Below are 21625 nucleotides of genomic sequence, written 5' to 3'. Positions count from 1 at the left end.
GGCTCAGAGTAAGTGTTGTGTAATAAACTCAAGAAAAGATAGCATTTAAAAAAGGAATATTCGCTTATATTAGCTTATAAATGAACGAAAACTAAGGGCATTTTGTCTATCATTTCAGTTAGTCTTAGTTAGTTTTGTAAACACAATACAGTTTCAGTTAGTTATCGTTTAGCAGAAAATTGTTCTGGACATAGGTGGACAACAGGACAAGCCTTAACCCATTAAACAAAACCAAAATGTCATCAATTTTCTGATAAACCTATGTTTCTATGTCAGTGGTTCTCAAACTATTTCATGTCAAGGACCCCTAGAATTATATGTGTTTGGCCTCCAACCCCCATCTCAAAATATGTAGTTCCAGGGACCCCCCAGAAACTGTTTGCTCTGAAAGGATATATATTCCAAATTTGAGCCACATTTTCACGATTTTTCAAAAATAGCAGACCTACAAGCTTGTAGATCTGCTATTTTTCAATAGCTACAGTATAACATAATGCTTAAAACACCAAATGGGGTTCCCGCCCAAAATGGGTTAATGTCAAGCCCTGGATAGTATATTATCGATTGGCAAATAGCGTCTTAATTTAATCTCTGATAACACCTTTCTTGTAACTTTTTTTTTGCCAACTATAAAGTTAATAGAACTTAAGTTACCACTCCGATTGCCCGGGGTTATTTAATCCATTCAATCATAGCGCCCAATCGATTTATAGCAACGGAGCACTTTTACCGACGGACCGGAAGTTATACCGGATGTGGCTGGAGCAGCTAAATGTAGCCAAAACACTCTAAAGGCGATCGACAACAACAGGAGGCATGATTAAATCTAACGCGACTAGCGACTGGATAGCGTCCGGCCGTCTAACACAGGATCTTTTCAAAAATGTGGACGGGATGATTTAGATTGCGAGTTATCAACGTTTTAAGATTTTCGTTGTCGTCTGCTAAACAGGGGGGGAACATTTTCGATGACGTCCCACTGTTGTGCAACATCGAGGATTGCGCAACAGGCGCTCCTAGGCTGTGGAGCGATGCGATCGGTTTTCATATCAATAAACTTCATCTTTTGGTTAAAACTTCGTCCTGGGCTCTGGGTGTTACTAATAGAAAGGACGGTGAACTTCGTCCTGGGCGATTGGGGTGTTAATACTGATCATAAAAGGAACGCTTGCTAGGCAATCATTTAAGGCAATTCAAAGTGCGATACATAGTTGATTGTGATGTTGCTGTCACTTGTCACATACTGTAGTGCTGATCAAAATACGATAATTGATGTGACTTGAAAAAACGGAATTAATACTAATTGAAGTTTTCATTGTTTGTTTCTTTTCTCCGTTTTCTGTCTCTTCCAGTCCCTCCTTATCCCAGTCAATCCAGTGTGTTTTCGGACTTCTCCACTGGTCCAGGGACTCCCGGCGGGGTTGGCCGGGAGTTCTCATCCCCTGGTCCTCCACCTCCTCTCTCCTACCAGGCTGACCTCCCCAGCGGCCTGCTCACCCCCGACAAACCTCCCCCCCACAGCCTCAACACACAGGTAAGCATGTTCAAATCGAATGGGATCACTTTTATTTATAAAGCACGTTTAACCCATTTAGACCTGAGGACGATTCTACAAATGCCTTCTAAACGGTTTTATATATATAAACGGTTTAATATATGAGTTCGCTCTGAAAGAATATATTTAAAGATTTGCGCCACATTTTCAAGATTTTTCAAAAATAGCAGACCTACAAGCTTGTGACGCGGCACCGAGCTATGAGCTATGAGCTTGTAGATCTGCTATTTTTCAATAGCTAAAGTATAACAATGCACATGTTGTGTGCCCAAGACGTCCACAGACGTCCTGGGAAATCTCGCTATGTAGTGCCCAAGACGTCTGTGGAATGTAAAAAAGTGGGCACCCTGGGTTACTATTTTGAAAGTGTTGTGTGGGCACACAATGTGTTAAAACACCAAAAGGGGTTCCCACCCAAAATGGGTTCAAAGCAATTCTCATTGTACCAAAGCGCTGTACAGAACAATTCATCAGCGCAACAAATGCAAACAGTAAGAGCACATGGATGTAAAAACGTCAATGGAGGGGGAAGTTCTAATGGAGAAGGGGATGGTGTTCCACAGCCTAGGGGCTGCGACAGAGAAGGCCCCTTTGAGCCTCAATTTAGTCGTTGGGACATCCAACCAGCTCCAGGTCCGTTGACCTGAGATGCCTATAGTGGTGGGGGGGATTATTGTAAGATAGTATGTGTTTGTACTTGTTGTAGAAAGAACAGAAATCTTGGACATCCTCTGCGTTGCAACTTTTTATGTTTTTCCATAAATGTATGACACCCAACTCTGTGTTGTACAACTAGTGTTTTGGGCGGGAACCCCTTTTGGTGTTTTACGTTATACTTTAGCTATTGAAAAATAGCAGATGTACAAGCTCATAGCACGCCACCGAGTGGCGCGCTATGAACTGGAACTTGTCTCTGGAACTTGTCTCTGGAACAACATATTTTCAGATGGGGGGGTCGGAGGCATATTTCATATAATGTTTGGGGTCCTTGACATGAAATATTGAGAACCACTGATATAGAAACATGAGGTTTTTCAGAAATTTTAAAAAGACATTTTTTAAATTTCGACGTCGGGCCTAAATGGGTTCATTGTGTCTGTGGGGTTTATGAATATTGAACAAGAGCTGGTGAATATTGGCAAGTTGGCTACATTGATGCATTGCCCAAATTAATACATTGATTTGTAGTAGTGGTAGTAGTATTTGTTCATTTGTTGTAGTAACAGTATTTGTGGTAGTTTTACTATTTGTAGTAGTAGTAGTATATATTCAATATTCAGCCCCTGGCCTCTCGTATCCTCTCGTATCTTAACCCATTAAGGACAGGAACCCATTTTGGGGTTTTTACCTTTCAAGACGGAAACCATTTTTGGGTTGTTGTTGCCGTCCATGTACAGTATATAGCAACATATCTTTTTCATTTTTTTAATACATATTTGAAGTTTTTCCAGAAATCTTAGTTCAGAATTTAGAAGGCGTTTTTAAAGCCCAAACCACACCAATCCAGTTGCAACTGCACCAATCCAGTTGCAACGAAACATCAACCGCACCACTGCAACTCCTTCCAACTGCCATTGGGGATAATGGTTGCAATTTAAATAGCAAGTACCGGTAGATCCACATGTTGCAAGGAGTTGCATGGCGAATGATTGGTGTGGTTTGGGCTTTAGAATCGGCCTCAGGTCTAAATTGGTTAACTTGTATATTATCATCTCCTATGACCTCTTCTCCTGTAGATGCCAGGTCGTTTGGACCCCACTTCCCATGGTGCATCACTCTCCCAGCAGCCGCAACAGCAGCAGCAGGGTCTCCATGGCAACTCCCAGATGGGGGGCAATAACCCCGGCAACCAGATGATGCAGCGAGGCAACCAGAATCCTCGTCTCCAAGGAGACAACTCCTTCAGTCTGGGGGGGCCAGGGGGAGACGTTCCAGAAGCTGCTCTGGATGTGAGTTGAAAAATATAATAATAGTAATGGTGATGATAAAACATAATAACTACTACTACTACAATATAGAGCACCAAAGTCCTGATGTCACTGTCAGTAGAGGGCACCAGTCCACAGGTTCGTGTACTTTTTATGTGCATTGAAATCCCCATAGGGGGATTTTAGATCTCTTCATATAAGAACTGTGTTTGAAAAATAAACCGATCATCCCGGCCTTTTCACTCATGTGGATATGAAGCATCAACTGAAGGTGGAAATGTACAAATATACCCAAAGAGTAACACAATAAGCGCTAGAAACGAGTCAAACAACCCAGAGACTACATTTCCGGGTAGGCGGGGTGGCTGCAGCTGCCCGTCGCACGACATAAACTGACATGTTAAAGGAGAATTCCATGCTAGAAGGCTTTCTGACCTTTCTTACCTTTATTTGTAGTTGTTACGTCCCCATCAAGGAGGTCCAGGTGTTTTTTTGTGCAAAAACTCCTTTTTGGCTATTTCCCCTACCATAAGCCCTCGATGAATTGCATTGAATTGAATGGGGCTATGGGGTGTTGTGCTAATTCGCTTATTTCCATCGAAAAATAAGTAGTAAAGTGTGTCGCTTGGGATATTATTTACATTATGAAGAGAGGATATATACAAAAGAAAAAAAATTCTGAGCGATGGAAATAAGCGAATAAAAAAAGTAACAACTACAAATAAAGGTAAGAAAGCCTTCTAGCATGGAATTCTCTGTTAATTGAGTTTTTGTTTTATTTTTTTTATTGATATTTAATGTTTAGTGGTTAGTACGAGCCGAGTAACCGCCAGCTGAGCTTACGTCAACGAGGAATCTCAGGAATGCAATGTGTTGACAGCTGGGCGTGACGTATATTAGCAGCGACATTGCTTTCATAATATGTAGTTTCAAGGCTTTTGCGGGCCAAATTAATTCCATTTTCTCCAGAAACTGGCTGTATCAAATATGAACACATCATTAACGACGCACAGCCACCCCCCTGACAGAAAGGCCGGGATGATCGGTTTATTTTTCAAACACAGTTCTTATATGAAACGACCTAAAATCCCCCTATGGGGATTTCAATGCAAATGAAAAAATACATGAACCTGTGTACTGGCACCCTCTACTGAAAGTGACGTCAGACTTCGGTGCTCTATAGAGATGATATCTATTATAATATATAGAGATGATATCTAATGTGTGTGCGTGTGCGTGTGTGTGTGTGTGTGTGTGTGCGTGTGCGTGTGCGTGTGTGGCGTAGTTGCTTCCAGAGTTGACCAACCCAGATGAGTTGCTGTCGTACCTTGGACCCCCTGATCTCCCTAGCAACAACAACGATGACCTGCTGTCCTTGTTTGAGAACAACTAAATAGACATAGACACACACACACAAAGAGCCTGCTAACTGATACACATACACAAACAATATACACACACACATTCATGCCTATATACATACACACACACAGTACGGAGAGGAATTTCGACTAATTTTATAGTCGTCTAATCTAACCTGACCAACGTCGACTAACCGACTAGTCTAATAATAGAAAGACGCCGGAAACTGTTTTATGCTTGATATAAGCTATCCAGCAGCTACAGTGTCTAGTGTGCAGTAAAGCTATTCAAGATGTTTTAAAAGGGCCTATTATATAGTTAATAATTATCATACGAAAATGTATTTGAAAGATTTTATGATGCACTGATCATGTCATTTTGGGACAGAGTCCGGGGGTGACAGGTGGACAAATTTACATTTGTACGATCTAAAACTCTTCCGGGGTCAAACCTTAAAAACACATGCTTTAAACATGCTTTTAACATTATTTTAAACATAATGCAGTGAAATAGATTAATTTAGCTCATGTCCTGTCGTTGTTGTTGTGTGATTGTTTTTGTTAGTTTTTTTTTGTCTTTTTGTTTTTGTTTTTGTAAAACATCTCTTAACCCATTTTGACCTGGGAACGATTCTATAAATGTCTTTCTGTTTTCTGAAAAAGCTATGTTTCTATGTCAGTCGTTCTTCGATTTTTCAAAAATAGCAGACCTACAAGCTCGTAGCGCTATGAGCTTGTAGATCTGCTATTTTTCAATAGCTAAAGCATAACATAATGCTTACACCAAAAGGGGTTCCCGCCCAAAATGGGTTAAGTCTGTGGAGCTGTCAAGAGCAGTGTGCTGTCTGTCTAGCAGTCATGCTCCCTCGGGGAACAGAAGTACCTCCTGTGCATTGGAAAACAGCATCTTGGGGTGACATTAAGGACTCTAATTAACATATTACAGTAACAAGCCCCTTTTATAGAAGATGTGATCAATTTTAGAATTTATTTCAGATGTGCTTGTCACAACAATTGCTCAGCATTGGTAAGAGGGACAAAAAAACTTGAAATTATAGCAGTTTGTACGATTTAGGTTAACCAAAAAAATAGATCTTTTTGTATTACGGACAGTCGACGGTTACTTGACTAGTCGGTTAGTCGTGCACAGACACCTGATATACAACTGCAAACACAACACACACACACACACAAACAACCCAGTGACACACACATACACACACCTTGTATATGCTTACATACCCACAGAAAAAAAAATCGTACCATGAGTTGTGGGTAAAAAAAGACTTCCTGTAGAAATATGAACTCTCTGCACCGTCCAAAATGGGTGTTTCCTGTGACTCACACTCGACCTCCACCTCCCGCCCTGCGCTGGATGGACGGATGGACAGAGAGGGCAAAACGACAAGAATGAGGAAAAAAAGGTTTTAAATATGAGAATCTTTGATGTAATGAAGTTGATGGTAACTTTATTTGAATGTTTTTTTTTTTCTTTTCTTTTTTTTTTCTTTCTTTTTTCTTTTCTTTTTTATCTCTGAGACAAAAATCAATTTGATCCTTCATCGTCATTCCCTGTGAGAACGACAAACTACCTTTTTGCAGATGTCTGGGTCGGTTTTTGGATCAGTGCCAGCAATAACAAGCATGGGACAAGACACTCTTAAACCCCTGGTCCTCACTGGGGACCTCTAGTACTGCTGGTCGTCTTCTAGTCTCCAACCAGGTGAATGCAAAATACTTCCTGGTAGGATGGAAAACCAACAGGACTAGGACTGAGGGCAGGATTAAAGAACCAACTGGACGTGTTAAGACGGTTTTCGTTCTTTAAGCCCATTGGACCTATAGGGAAACGCATTGATGACGGTACTCCTTGGCTGCACTCACTCACACACTTGCAAGCGGCAACATGCCAGTTTCGTTGGGGGAGAATAGGGGAGGCGGCCATTTCAATTCCCCCCCCCCCCCCCCAACATATCCAGCACGTTTCTGCTCGCGAATGTGCGAGTGCGCTCCTTGAGTTCCGTCCTTCTCCCAAGTATGGCCGGTTGTCTTGGCATCTGCCTTCAGGCCTTGGTGGGTGATGTTGGTACGGGGCTTTCGGAGGGTGTGGCCGACCTACTTCCACCTCTGCCTTTTCGGACCAGTTCCTCTCCACGTGTCTAGACTGTCCACACTGCTGACGCAGTCCCTCCAGCTCGATAAAAGAATCCTCATCCGGAAGCATTTATTGATAAATCATGTCTGCCTTTGTGTCACTCTCCCCCCGTCTCAGAGCCGTACAGAAGCACAGGCCTGACTGTCTTTGTGAAACAGCCACAGCCCAAACATTGAGCAATGGGATGAGAGTTTTTAAAAAGATGAATTTAGGATAAAATCCTGTTGGATAACAAGTTATGGGCAAATGCTGCGTGTATCTGGCCTGGCGGTAATCCATCCCGGTCGCGGAATTCACATTTCACGTGAAATGTGAATTCCGCGCCCAGGATGGTGTGTTTACCAGGCTAGCGTGTATCAGCTGCAGCAGTGCTGGCCCTCATAACCCTGACCTTTTAGACACCTCAGAAACCACAGCCACTGTAAGTTATTAATGCTCATCATCATCATCATCATCATCTTCATCCTGAAATTCTATGTTGTACATTGATTGCAGTCCAAAACGGTTGTGATGTAATTTTCTCTGTGTCCCGCTGAACAGCTGGGGGCTTTTGAAAAATGTCCATTGTCAATCAGTATGATTCAGTAACAATGATAATAACCTTTTTAATTTAATAAACAGAAGATAAGACAGATGGCGGGAATGGAGAGTTTGTTCTAGAACTAAGAAAAACTTCACTTGAGTTAATAATAAATGTTTTATCATGTGTCTGTGGGTCCCACCAACCAGATGGTGTTTTACAAACTGACGTTTCTCACAAAAGAAACACCAACTTACTGTATTTCACATTGGTTTTAATTGATCACTTTGCATTTGATCCCAGTCTTTGTAGTGTTAACTTAAAAGACACTGTAAAATAATGAAGAAAATTCACTGCAAGCCTCACTGAGGGATGCTGTTGGGAACGCGTCAGTGTCCTTTTTTTTAATTTATCGATTGCCTACATACCCTACTTTATTGGTCATACATGTAAACAGCACATGGTACACTCAGACATTTAGGCTAAAAGAATAACACAAAAAGTCCGGGGGGGGGGGGGGGGGGCTTGTTTACATTGTGGTCCTATGTATTTAATTCATCAACATAGCAAACAAATAACAATAATACATAACATATGCTATACTTAAAAGTTTTATAATACTGGATGGTTCATATGGAACATCTGTTTATGACTGCAGACTCACTTGGTTTATAGAGGCCAACGTATTATAGCTATATAAAGGTACAACCTATTTTGTAAAATGTGAATGTATTATTGTGATGGGCTCATTGGGCTGTTAAGGAATTCATTCAAATCAACACAAAGCAGTAGGATAGAAAGGAATGTTACAACACCTGCTGAAGGATTAATCAACCGCACCCAAAACACCCACACACACACTCGCCTACTCTTACTTGATCCAACTTGCCCTTGTTTTTAACCATATCAAATCAACAACTTACAGTATATTATACAGTGTATATGGGCTTACAGTAAGCCCATATTGCGGTTTTGATACAGTAAGCCGATTACTATATCATAACCGAGTCTGAGATAGATGGGTTTATTGTGCTCAGAGAGAAGTTGTGTAAATACTGAAGTTAATAATAATAAATAAACCTTATTTAGGCAGAGGCTAATGCTATTACTATAAGTCAAAAGTAATATCCAAAAATACACCTGGCTGGTTATACATGTATTCATTGTTGGTGTGTGGATACATATGAACTGAACATTCTGTACTTTTCTTTCTATCAAATAATTCTCTTTCCAGTTAAACTTTTCCTCTCCTCACTGCGGAGTCTCGTGGAGGACCGCGCCCTGATTGCGGCGCGCGATGCGGAATTGCCTCATTTCCCACCCGCGCGCGCTGTTTGGAAGGCACAGCTGTCAATTAACCATAGCGCGCACTGTTTCGGGCACGTCTGAGTTCGGGTTCACTTCACTTGGTGCGCCAAGCGGGCGGTGCCTTGGCACGGCTGTACGCTGTAGTGTAAACTAATTATATTTACAAATACATTTGTACTGAGTGAGTCAGTACAATTTTGAGATGCTTTTACCTATTGAGCATTTCCATTTTTCTATACTTGTACACATGTCCTGACTACATCTCACCAGAGGCAAATTAGCATTAGTTTTTACTCATTATTTGAGAGCTTTAGTTAACTAGTATTAAACGACTTAAGCCCTATTTTATAAAAAATAACACCCATGTGAAGTGAGGGGCGCTAATATATTAAAGTCTAACTCATGTTGCTATAATTAGGTGAGGTAATGGTGATATAAAACAAACGGTGAGTCGGTGACAAAACAAACATTAAACCCTCTTTATTGTTAATGGCGTTTTTAAAACAAACATTGAACTAAAAACAACCTGTAGGCCTATATAGGAGCAAAAAAGTTCACAACCACTTAAAAAAGGGTAGCCTAAAGCATATAGGCTATAAGTTTGCTTTTACTTTGGTAGTACTTAAAGGACCACTTTTCAACCCATCTTCATATAATAGGTCCTCACTTATAATCATGATAAAATGGCACCATTTTTAAGTGGTGCAAACCACTTCCTTAAGTGATTATGTGTGTGGGTGGGTAGCTGGGTAGCTGGCTGGCTGGGTATGAGCACGAAAACAGCATGGTTTTCACCACCTGTGCGCAACCTAACACACACACAAACACACACGCACATATTAACTGTATATATGGTGATGTAGGGTGTGCCAGTACAGTACAGTACAGTAGAGAGACCCCCACACGGTAACTGTCATTTCTCAACCGTTTCGGACGTGGGCGGCTCGCCGGAATCGGGCCGGCACCCTGGGTGCGTTCCTGTGGGTCTGGACCCCCCCCCCCCCCCCCCGGGGACCCCCGCACGGAGTTGCACCACTTACTTCACATTGGTGTGATTTTTTTCTACTCAGGGTCTGTGTCTCATAGGAGGGCTGTAGGCAGTTCAGAAACCCGGCCACAGTGACATCGATGGGGAATCCGAGCTAATAGAAACTGCAGGCTTTCTAGTCCTGAAAGGTTGCAATGCGAAAATGGAAGCCATCGTTCTCACGATAATAAAAATCACACCTGTGTGAAGTGAGGGGCGCTAATATATTAAAGTCATGTTGATTAGGTGATTTAATGGTAATGTAAAACTAAAACAAACGGTGCCAACACAAACATTAAACGCCATTAACAATAAAGAGACAATATGACGTAATGAGGTAAATATGACGTAAATGTTCCCTTCATTGTCAATGGCGTTTATTAAACATACATTGAACTAAAGACAAACATTAAACCAGTAGGGGAAAAATGTAAACATTTTTTTTTTTTTTAAATCTTGTTTTAAAAAAAATCTGCCTAACGATGATGTCACTGGTGGACGGGTTTCTGAACTCAATCAAACGCCGCGGCGTCGCCATTCGCAATAAAGAGAATTTAATGTTTGTTTTACATCATCATTACATCACATGAGTTAGAATTCCCTCCTCGATGTTGTAAGATGATAAGAGCGCCTCTCACTTCACACGGGTGTGATTTTTGTGATATTATGGTGGTGGTACTTGAGTGGAAACAATATCATATATAATAGTACTGAACTGAATGTCCGGTAGCCATAGCCCCGCCCGGCCTTGGTTTACACAGCGGCAGTGCGGCACAGTCCGTGTCAGAAACCAAACCCACCGCCACGGGGGCCTGTCTGGCAGAAGGGGGGCGGTCCGCCGGGGCGGCCGGCGATTCGCCGAGTCGCGCGTCAATCAAACACCGCGGCGTCGCCATTCGCCCTCCCCTTGCCCGGACCCCGCCCACCAGCGCGTTATATAAAATCGATCGAGGCTCTTCCATCTTTTTCGGTTGCCTGTGGTCAGAGTTGTTTCGTGTCTCCGGAAAACGTCCCAAAAACCAACCAACAACCTCCACACACCACCGGACAACATGGCCAATCCCAAAGTGTATTTCGACATCAGCGCCGGCAGCCAGCCCGTGGGCCGCATCATCATGGAGGTAAGACTCGGTGGTGGAACCCGGCGTTGACTGTAGCAGCCCGCCGGTCCGTTATCGCCCATGGCGTCGTCTATTTAAAACGCCGCATTGCATGAACCTCATCCTAGTTTAGTGCATCTTGTCTATGTACCTAGCGTGCCGGGGTTTACACCATTCTACCTTGTTTATGCGTGTGCCCTGTGTCGTGTTTGTAACCGTTTCCCGTTAGCTGTGATGCTAGCTGTCACGAGCGAATTGTCGTGTCTTGAAAGAAGGAACCGAACGAACCACGTGCGTGTGGTGTATATTGTCGCTCGCCGACAAGACTTAGTTCCTCGAAGCTACCGGGCCGACCGTGTCGCAACGTTGTTCACTTCCAATGTGCATTTCCACGTTAATACAATTGACTTGATTGTGTGTTCATATTTCATAACATGGCTGGACTCTAGGTGTGTGAATGAATGGACGGAACGAACGCGCACGGAGGCGCGTGCAGGCCGCGCTTTTGTTGCATTGTGTCTCGCGCTGCGGCCTGCGAGGGGGAGGGGGGGCTCGAGCGCAACCGTGACAGAGGGGGAAATCATTCATTGTAAAAAAATTAATCACTTTATTTTATATATATATATTTTAATCTTCCTCGTGAAGCTGCGGGCTGTTAGCATTCGTTTGCTAGTACTAGTAACGTTTTGCCGGGTTGTGTTACTCATAAATGGAGACCGTGGAAGGAACCGATGGTCTGGAAGGTTCCACGCAGAGGAGGAGGGAGTGGAAGGGTGGAGGACTTTTTTTCCTTTTCTCTCGACTTCTTCTGCAGGGAAGAGTGAGAAGTGCAGATTGCTAATGCTAACATGCTAACTTGGGCACGTCGTCGTCAATAAATTGACGGGACGGGGGCAGAAGAGCCTCTTCGTTGCGTCATAAGATGCCACAACATGGCACAATGTCGGGTCCCCATCCTCCCTCCCTGTCACTTTATACGTTGCGTGGGTGCACCAATTAGTTTTATTTCGACGGGACACCACCGCATATTGATGAGTAATGCATGTCAATTTAAAGACACCGGATAAAGCGACGATGCTAATTTACACCCGCTGTCCCCACTAAAAAGCGGGCAATATTGGCCTACATTACAGTGAAAACAAAGCATACTAATATGCAATCAAAACTATTTTATTGGAGCTAACTGAGCCAATGGGGTTGGCGTGATGGCAGGCAGGTCCAGCCATTTTGTCGATACCGGGCAGGGACTGCTGCAGTACCAAATGTTGAGCCGAGGCTTTTCTATTCTCACGTGTGACGTTAATTTATGGGACGAATTGGCTCAGCAAAAAAATCTCATTCCTGCCTGTACAGCGTGTACGGGCAACACATTAGTAGCCTACCAGGAAATCAATCGCACTGCGGATGTAGGAGCGAGGTAATCGGAGCTGCGTGTCTTTTTAAGAGTTCTAGAAATGTCGTGTCCCTGTATATCTGTCAGTTGTGCAGTCTCTCGGAGTCTCCCTATAGAATTTCATTACTTCATGCTTGTGTGGTGGCGTCAGTGCACTCACTCGCACAGCTCCACCAACCATTCAGTGTTTTATTTAAGCTCAAAGTATATTGTATTTAAGAGTGCATGAAGCCTCCTCCCTTTAAATCATGCTTTCGTTCAACCTGGCATCATTATTTTTTGCTATTGTAAGTGACTGCAACTGCCACTAGTTTAAGGTAACCTCTTACGGCTGGTGGGGATGGAATATTAAGTAAATGTGCCTTGCAGAGCAAAGTGCAGTGCAACCAGTAAGGTAGGATTTGGCTCAGAGCCTGACGGCCAAATGCTGAACTAGAGTTCAAACTAAAGTTCATTATGCAGGAATTGACTGCCTCAGGAATGCTAACATTATTGCACAAGGTTCATAAAGTGTCAAGTATCTCAGTTGTGCTTGGCAATGTTTTTGTTTGTATATGCACTGAGCTGGATTGCATTTCAATTTGTATTGCATCTCTTTCTCAAGTGCTAAACAACTATTGGTTATATCAAACCACAGTGAATTTGGAGGCATTGATCTTGTGTAAAGTGTCAACAAAAGCTTTATTTTTTTTTAATTGGTTGTGATTCTTTTTGCAGCTACGTGCCGATGTGGTTCCCAAGACGGCTGAGAACTTCCGTGCACTGTGCACCGGGGACAAAGGCTTCGGCTACAAGGGGTCGATCTTCCACCGTGTCATCCCCCAGTTCATGTGTCAGGTGAGATGAAATGTTCTCTTGGTGTCGCCTACAGGTCAGGTGTGACAATCATCAGTGTTTGCTTTTAACTGGAAACATTACAGCATAATGTAACTGAATTATGTGTCCCATTCTTGAAGCCTTAGCCTTATTAGTGTTTTACAGAATCTTGTCGGAGACAACTTATCTCTGTCTTAATTCCAGAGGCATTTTTGTAAGAATAAAGTGCTCATTGAGTGTATAAAATGTTTTCTTTTGCAACCATTTGGTTGAAGTGGCAACTTGGAAGACTACTGCTAGTCCACGTGAATACTCAAGTGGAGATTCTGGGTAAAATATAACGTGTAGCTTGGTTGAGTTTAACCACCTGAGCTAATCAAGGTCTGCTATTTCACATAGCCTGCTTGGTCCTGCTTACAGCAGTCTGCAGGTCACTGAATAGTGCGTAGCCAGCTGCAATGTCAAATGTAATGTTTGCAGTGGGGTGTCTGTGCATGTGTGATTGCGTGTATAGAGTGTATGCGCATGCATAAAGTGAATGGCAAATTGAGTGTCAAAGTGAGTTTAACATTGTTTAATGCAATTAGATATGACTTTTCTGTTTGGATGCATGGGTTGTCAAGGCCAGAAAGTAGTTTTTAGCCACTCAGTAGGCATTCCTGCATAACTTCCTGGTTTGATGATGATGTCGCGTGCATAACCTCTATAGAGCACCTGTTGATCTCTCCTGTATATCCCTGCAGGGTGGCGACTTCACCAACCACAATGGAACTGGTGGCAAGTCCATCTACGGGAACAAGTTTGCTGATGAGAACTTCAATCTGACTCACACCGGCCCTGGCATCCTGTCCATGGCCAACGCGGGACCAAACACCAACGGCTCACAGTTCTTCATTTGTACTGAAAAGACCTCCTGGTGAGTCTGTCATAACGACCTGTATGCAACTACTGGATACAGGATGGGTGGGCACTAAAGTATACATGGCCATGAACGTACATCAGTTAATTTTATCCATCAACTTCTCATTTATGCCCCAAAATGATAAGTTATATGGCCTTTGTAGAAATGTCAGACATTAATTGTCAAATGTTTTAATCATGTTGGCTTAACTTAAACATTTTCCAAATATAAAATTAATTTTGGACAAAATGGCCAATTTAACACAGGTGCCCACTCTTTCTTGGTGCGCACCTATGCTGTTGCCAAACTATTGGGGACTTGATCACCCCATCCAAATTGTGGAACCCATATTGAAGGTATGCTTGTTTCATACTCTACAGGTTGGATGGGAAGCACGTGGTGTTCGGTCAGGTAGTGGACGGGCTGGATGTGGTGAGGAGGGTCGAGACCTATGGCTCCCAGAGCGGGAAGACAAAGGAAAAGATCACCGTCACTGACTGCGGACAGCTCTGAACACGCCCACTTCACCTTGAACCCTCACTAGCCCCTCCCCCTTCATTCAACATTCCTCTCTGTTGATTGACCCTCCCCCCACTTCCATGTTGCTGCATTTGTGACTTTGCCTTATAAGTTTCTTTTGCATTACTTTTTGTTTTTCAAAAAGTCCTGACGGTTTTTTGTTAAGTCAAGTAATAAATGAGAAAAATTTAAAAGGGAATTTGATTCCTTGAAGACTGAAAACTGCGTTTGTTGTCTTGTCTGCCATCACAATTTTACTAGTAGACTTAACTTGCATAATAGACATTTTGCTGACAGTTTTAATAGTTTAATTTGTCAATCTGGCTTAATTTACCGGTATACTTTTATACACTGACCTATTTTGCCAAGCAACATGTCAAACTACATTATACAAATTGGGTGTTTGTCTGAATGTCTAAGGGTACCACCTTCCGCTAAAATGCCCTGTTTAAACATTAGCTGATAAAGTAACTCGTTTTTATGCCAAACGTTAATCTGAAGGAAAGGCTGACTATGTTAAAGCCTATAATCTGTCTGCACAGGAATGCTATTGCTATGCACACTAAAGTCCTTATAGTGGTGCTGTCCCATGGCAGAGGAATCCAAATGACCAAGAGACTAAGGTGGCTGCACAGTCAAAGCGAAGTGCCAATGTTTTATTTCAAACACAGATGTATGAAAACCAACATTTCGCCAGCTCGCCCGAGATGGCTTGGAACTAAAAATGAAAGTAATCAGTAACGGGTGCTCTTACTCATAATCTGCTATCGACCCTATCTGACCCTATGCGTCAGTGGTCCTTGCGGGGGTTCCAGGTGGTCCCCAGCTAAATGATGGCAAGTTGGTAACCAAATGGACCTGTAAGACTTAAAGGAGAATTCCATGCTAGAAGGCTTTCTTACCTTTCTTTGTAGTCTTTACATCTCCACCAAAGAGGTCTTTTTTTTGGTGCAAAAACTCTTATTGGCTATTTCCCCTACCATAAGCCCTCAATGAATTGAATTGAATGGGGCTATGGGGTGTTGTGCTAATTCGCTTATTTACATCGAAATGAGTAGTAAAGTGTGCCGCTTGGGATATTATTTACATTATGAAGAGGGGATGTATACAAAAAAATAATTTTGAGCGATGGAAATAAGCAAATTAGCACAACACCCCATAGCCCCATTCAATGTAATTCATTTAGGGCTTATGGTAGGGGAAATGGCCAATAAGGAGCTTTTGCACAAAATAACACCTGGACCTCTTTGGTGGGGACGTGACAACTACAAAGAAAGGTAAGAAAGCCTTCTAGCATGGAATTCTCCTTTAACGCTTGGGTCCATTTGGTTTCAGTTTATGCTCGAGAGTTAATGTAGAATTGTACTGTTTGCCTGTTGTCTCTTGTGGCCAAAATGGTATCCAATTACAACAAAATATTCTCTTTTGGCTCTCGGAGGCTAAAAGTCATCAAATGGTGGTCCCGTGTCTAAAATGCAGGATAATAATTAATTGCATTTTATATAGCACAAGAAAGCGCTTTATAATGGTTTCATTCATACATTGGGAGGTCGAAGCGGAGAACAGTCGACGCCAGCGTCCTCACTTCCGCTCACACCGACCAACCCATTGGAGGCAATGTAGGGTTCAGTGTCTTGCCCAAGGACACTTTGACATGTGGACAGGAGGAGCCGGGATTTGAACCGCCAACCTCTACCCATAGAGTATAACTCTATATAAGGGGGCTCTACCTCCTGAGCCACAGCCGCCCCAGGATAAATAATGGACCTTGATGGAAAAAGGGTTAAGCAGCAGAGGGTGCCAGACTCCACTTAATGACTACAAAGGTCTATGCGTCTGATGGAGAATAGCTTCGGTTTGGTACCCACTGCCCAGGCCTTTGTTTTCGTTGGCATGGAGATCAATGGTACTAATTAAGAGACACTACATATACCCTCTATATTTACAAGCAACTTAACATAAATGGAGTCCAAAGTTACTTTATAATAAGCAGACATTGCAACACTGGATACCACAAAATGTGTGCGTGGATTGCGTTTAATTGTATTATTGCAATGCACAGTTATTAAACATGTTAAGAGTTGAGAGAAAAATACAGGATCTACATAAATATACAAAGAGGGTTATCATAGACAAATACAGGATCTACATAAATGTACAAAGAGGGTTATCATAGACAAATTAAAACGTGAAATATGTCATGGTTTTATTTTTCATTGGCTCAAAAACTTTTAGCAGTTAATGCTTGTTTCTGTGACATTACTTACAATCTCTCATTCCTCCAACAATGGCAGCGGGCCACACTATACTTAGTATAAATTAGTCTTTTAGTCAGTGGTGGAATTTGACTAGGCTATATGAATACAACAAAGATAACACACAGGTTAAATGTACATTTAATATTAGATTAACAATACACTGTTTATTTAAATAGTTTGACCTTATCTAAAAATATAAAAATAAATGGAGTTGGCACATGTGTCACAGTTAGGAGGCTAGTTTGGAACAGACATAACAGTAGGTGCTGGTAATGTTAAGTGCACAGTAACTAGTGCCGTCAAGGTAGCAACTTGTATTGTTGTACTGTACATCACAGTAAAACCTGGTATTGTCATTGTCAACACCTGGTCCATTTTTATGCCGCATTTAAAATGTAAAATATGTTACAGAGTAATTTATTCATGTTACAGGAACTCACATCCATAACGGCTTACTTGAACTCAGCTGAAGTATCACCTAGCCGCAAACAACTCTTAGATGCTATATTTTGCTATTTGGAAAGTATTTGACAGTCCTGCGGCTGCGTACCACCTGTTTCAAAATTGCACATAATGCAGGAGGCAGCAGGGATTTGTTTTTACGTCCAGATACTCCATCCACCTGGACAGGCTTCAGACATGACTCCTCAGGAGACTTCGCTCAGATCTGTACCCATTTGATTTGGCATTGTGACCGCATGCCCTTGCTGACATCAACCCCAGGCAGGGTTTGAACCCACAACCTTCCGCATGAAAGGCATATGCTCTAACCACTACACTAGTTGCGTTATTGAAAACGAAAGCTTCCAGACTTTGACACAACCATAATCACCAGCACGGAATCTATTAATAAGAAGAAGATGAAGAAGAAGAAAGTAGCTCATAACATGTCAATGGTGGATTTTTATAAAACAAAAACTTGGCAGATACAAAGAGCATAATCTAAGCTTTCTGTACAGCTGCAATGATTAGGAGTATAATCTTGTTTAACTTTAATACAATCAGATCTGACTTTTCGGTTTGGATTAATGGGCAAGGGTTAATATTGCAACTCTAGATACCAGATAGCAAGAATAGCATGTAAGAGTTACTTGCAGCTAGGTATCAGCTGTTACCGGGTCACGTCCAGGCTTGCGCAAGCACTGGCTCAGCAGCCTGCTGCTGATTAGGTAGGTCAGTACTTTTATATGCACTACTGTACTGTGTTTTGTATTAATTGCTCGCTTTTATCCTTTCCCCATGTTGTTTGTCTTTTTGTTTTTTGTACGTTGATCTTATGTGATATGGACTACTGTCTGAAATAAAGATTATATATATATATATATATCACTTGCTATTGTCACATTAACGCCTGGTATATGGTCACAGTAACACGTGTGATCATCACGGCAACACTCAGGTCTAGATCAGGTGATGTGAGAGGTGGGAAGATCGTTTAACTGAACCACCACCTGTTTTACTCAACAACGGTTCTCATGCTGCATTTATGTCTCTCTCTCTCTCTCTCTCTCTCTCTGGAGGACAACTGCTTTATAAAACCAGTACCCCAAGGCCAGTCCACAGTCACATGACCTGTCCCATCATCAGCACTGCCCTAACCTCTCCTCCGTCCTCCTCCGCTTCCCAGAATGCCTGGTTTTCCTCTGCCGCTGCCTGGGCATACACACCCCTTGGCCCTTGGCCTTGCTAAGCTCCGCCCGGCTGGTGGGGCTGCAGGCGAGTCCTGGTGCACAGTCGCAGCGCTCCAGGTTGCGTCTGAGTTTGGATCGACCTCTGAGCAGACACGCGTCTCCCTCCAGCGGGATCTTCTGGCACCGCTTGCCGGTCAGGTAGCGAACGCAGCACAGGCCAACGTCACAGTCGCCTGAACGCACACAGCTGGCCATCTCTGGAGCTGCACGACACACCGACATCATCATTGTTATTGGATAATAGATAGTGTGGAAGAACATCTGAGGCCTTTGGAGAGTCCTAGACCACCTATTTCCAATGTTTTTACCGACATTTTGTCAAAATGCAATATAAATTCTGATCGATTTGAAAAGAAATTAAAAATTTCAAAAGGTAGAAATTTCAAACATAGCCAATCTACAAGCTCACAATGCATCACAAGTTTACAACGTGTTGTGAAATTATAGCAGATCCACGAGCTCACAAAATAGGGACACCAGATTGAAGGTGGTTACAAATCGGGATACATCGGCTGCAAAATTGCAGATAGGCCTCAACCAATGCATCAGTCTGGCTCTAAAGAATATAACCTACTACGCTACTCAATAGGTAGTATTTGTTACCAGTAGCCTAACTGTAAACGATCCTGTCTGTGAATCAGTTTGGTTTACCACCCACCTTTTGTCCTGTTGCCCTCGGCAACATCCTCTGTCAGCCTGTCTCTCTCTCCATCCGTCTGCCTGTCTCTGTGTCGCTGTCTGTCTGTGTGTCTGTCTTGTGACGACCCTCTTCTCTGGGCCCGATTACTGCATCCATCTCTCTGATTGATTGATAGAACGATACAATAAGTAAATCAGATAGATAGATAGATAGATAGATAGATAGGTATATTATCCCATTTTGGGCGGGAACCCCTTTTGGTGTTAGCAGTTATGCTTTAGCTATTGAAAAATAGCAGATCAACAAGCTCATAGCTTGTAGGTCTGCTATTTTTGAAAAATCGAAGAACGACTGACATAGAAACATAGCTTTTTCAGAAAACTGTCACGATGTAGAAGACAGACCTGATCTCAGGTCAAAATGGGTTATACTGACCATGTTGCTACAGTCAGGTGTGCTGCAGGTCGTGGAACGTCTGTTTGAGTTCAGAGAATCTTCAGTCCTGCGGCGTGCGTTCACAGAGCCACGCACCACCTCGCCGCCGTCTGGCACCGTCTCGCCGTGGGAGGGAGTCTGTTGACAGAAACATGGCGTTAATATCGGTTTAGAGATCCATGTGCACACGTACACGTGTATTTTTGTGTTCCCTAAAAACGAGTTGTTTTGAGAACTCTAGGCCGTTTTTTTTTATTGACTCACAACATTTGAAAATCTGATGGCTTTTCAGTCTATACAAAGAAAACGCTTTGAGTTGTTTCTTAAATGTAAAGCCCACCCCCAATATAGAGTGTACTGTACACAGTAGGCAATATACACAATATATTACATGCATATCTACATGGGCTACAGGTGCTTAATTAATAGGAGCACTGTATGTTGTTGTTATTGCTGTTTTTGTGTCATTTTTCCTCTATTTTCCGATCCTATAACTATTTAGGTAGGCAACTTTTTTTTGCCAACGGCTGATTCGGTCTGGTTTATTAACCAGGCTAATAACTATTAGGATCAGTTGTCTTGCTAAGTGGCTATATAAATGAAAGTTTCTTGTAGTTGTAATAGTGGTTTATTGTGGATAGAGTTCAGCTCAGAAGTGTCACACACACAAGGTGGACAGATATTGAATGTACAGTATTTTTGAACAATATTTGGACTATGTTCCATTCAATCACCATTCATGAATGGGTTTACCCACATGCACAATGGTCATGTTCATGTTCAGCACAAAACAATTTACCTTTTAAAACATCAGAAAATGTTCACAACAAGACCGCACATCAGTTATTAGAATAAATATGTAAAAAAACAAGTCCCGAATACTTTTTTCTTGTTATCCTTTTAGCTTATTACTGCTCTTTACATTTCTGACTAAGGATGTAGTGCATGACCCCTAGCTGTTTGGCAGAAATATCTATAAAAATCCAAACTCATGCATTGACATATAATTTCCCAGCTGTAGAAATCCATCTAGGTTCAAAGTTATGCTTGATGGGGAGGTATACCGTATGGACTATATAACTCGACTCAGTGGTGGAAAGTAAAGAGCCTACATTTACTCAAGTAAATTACTCAACTGTAATTTACTTTTTATTATTATTATTGTTTTTATTTTTCTGGAATAGTTCCACTATAATTATTTGAAAACTTAGTCACTGGTTACTGTAGTCATACTAAATTTTGATTGTTATAACAAACCACTTCAGATATACGGTGGTAATTTGAAAATAGAGCTGCTATTTTCAAAGGATTTGAATGAGTAGGCCTACTTTTACTTTTTGTAAATCTTTATGCCAATACGTGTGTAGCCTACTTTTACCAAATCTTGAATACCGAACATACAGTAACATACTATTTCTACATAAAGGTAGCCATAGATAGCCTATTGATTCGTCCATCAGTGATTGATTGGACTCACCTGTTGTTGCTGTGGTCCCTCCAGAACTTCTTTGGAGGAGCGGATGACGTTGGACTCCAGACAGCTGATCACACATAGAGAGCAGGTGAGGAGGGCTATAGAGGTCCACATGATTAGGTAATAAATAATGATCAATCTTCTCAACCTATAAGATATCAGATGTAGACTAATGTCGCGGCGTTCTTGTCATCAGCGTTTAGTAACTATAGGCCTATACTTCCAGAATCAACACGTGTTTAATATTTGTTTTGTTATTCTTGGAGACATGTTATTCTATTCTACGTATTTCTAAGATTTACAAATGTAACAGAGCTGTACGACCGATAAAACAGGCTAGGTCTATTTGCATCGCTGAGTCAGTGTGAGCGAGAGAGTTAATTTAACAGAGGTTTCTTTTCTTGGTCCTCTTCTTATATATCTTGCCGCGCGCCTCGCCCACCCACGGGCTGCTTAAACCCTCATCATCTAATCTTCATCCACCCGCTCCACTCGGCTTTGAAACGTGTGTTTAGAAGGTAAAGAACGGATGTTTTACTGTTGA

General features: G+C 42.1%; 3 protein-coding genes across 3 annotated transcripts in view; 2 read left to right on the top strand and 1 right to left on the bottom strand.

Moving 5' to 3' along the window:
- zmiz2 (zinc finger, MIZ-type containing 2) overlaps nt 1-7632 on the top strand; it is a 44326-nt gene extending 36694 nt beyond the window's left edge. The window contains exons 19-21 of the mRNA XM_079515655.1: nt 1353-1534; nt 3292-3504; nt 4769-7632. Coding sequence (XP_079371781.1) covers nt 1353-1534; nt 3292-3504; nt 4769-4876 — 503 coding nt within the window. The 3' untranslated portion in view covers nt 4877-7632. The remainder of the gene's footprint in view (nt 1-1352; nt 1535-3291; nt 3505-4768) is intronic.
- A 3178-nt stretch (nt 7633-10810) lies between these two features.
- Nucleotides 10811-14808, top strand: ppiaa (peptidylprolyl isomerase Aa (cyclophilin A)). Its single transcript, XM_079515243.1, has 4 exons — nt 10811-10975; nt 13065-13184; nt 13907-14079; nt 14445-14808. The coding sequence occupies exons 1-4, from the start codon at nt 10907-10909 to the stop codon at nt 14575-14577; spliced, it is 495 nt and encodes a 164-aa protein (XP_079371369.1). The 5' UTR covers nt 10811-10906; the 3' UTR covers nt 14578-14808.
- Nucleotides 14809-17726: 2918 nt separating this feature from the next.
- Nucleotides 17727-21230, bottom strand: LOC306933943 (uncharacterized protein). Its single transcript, XM_079516328.1, has 4 exons — nt 21085-21230; nt 19608-19745; nt 19191-19332; nt 17727-18735 (listed from the first exon to the last, which is right to left on the bottom strand). The coding sequence occupies exons 1-4, from the start codon at nt 21193-21195 to the stop codon at nt 18425-18427; spliced, it is 702 nt and encodes a 233-aa protein (XP_079372454.1). The 5' UTR covers nt 21196-21230; the 3' UTR covers nt 17727-18424.
- Between the last annotated feature and the right edge of the window lie 395 nt (nt 21231-21625).

Source organism: Electrona antarctica (assembly GCF_951216825.1).
Source record: "Electrona antarctica genome assembly, chromosome: 12".
Lineage (NCBI taxonomy): Eukaryota > Metazoa > Chordata > Actinopteri > Myctophiformes > Myctophidae > Electrona > Electrona antarctica.
Note: the sequence above shows the minus strand (reverse complement) of the source record. Positions and strands in the feature narration are given on the sequence as shown.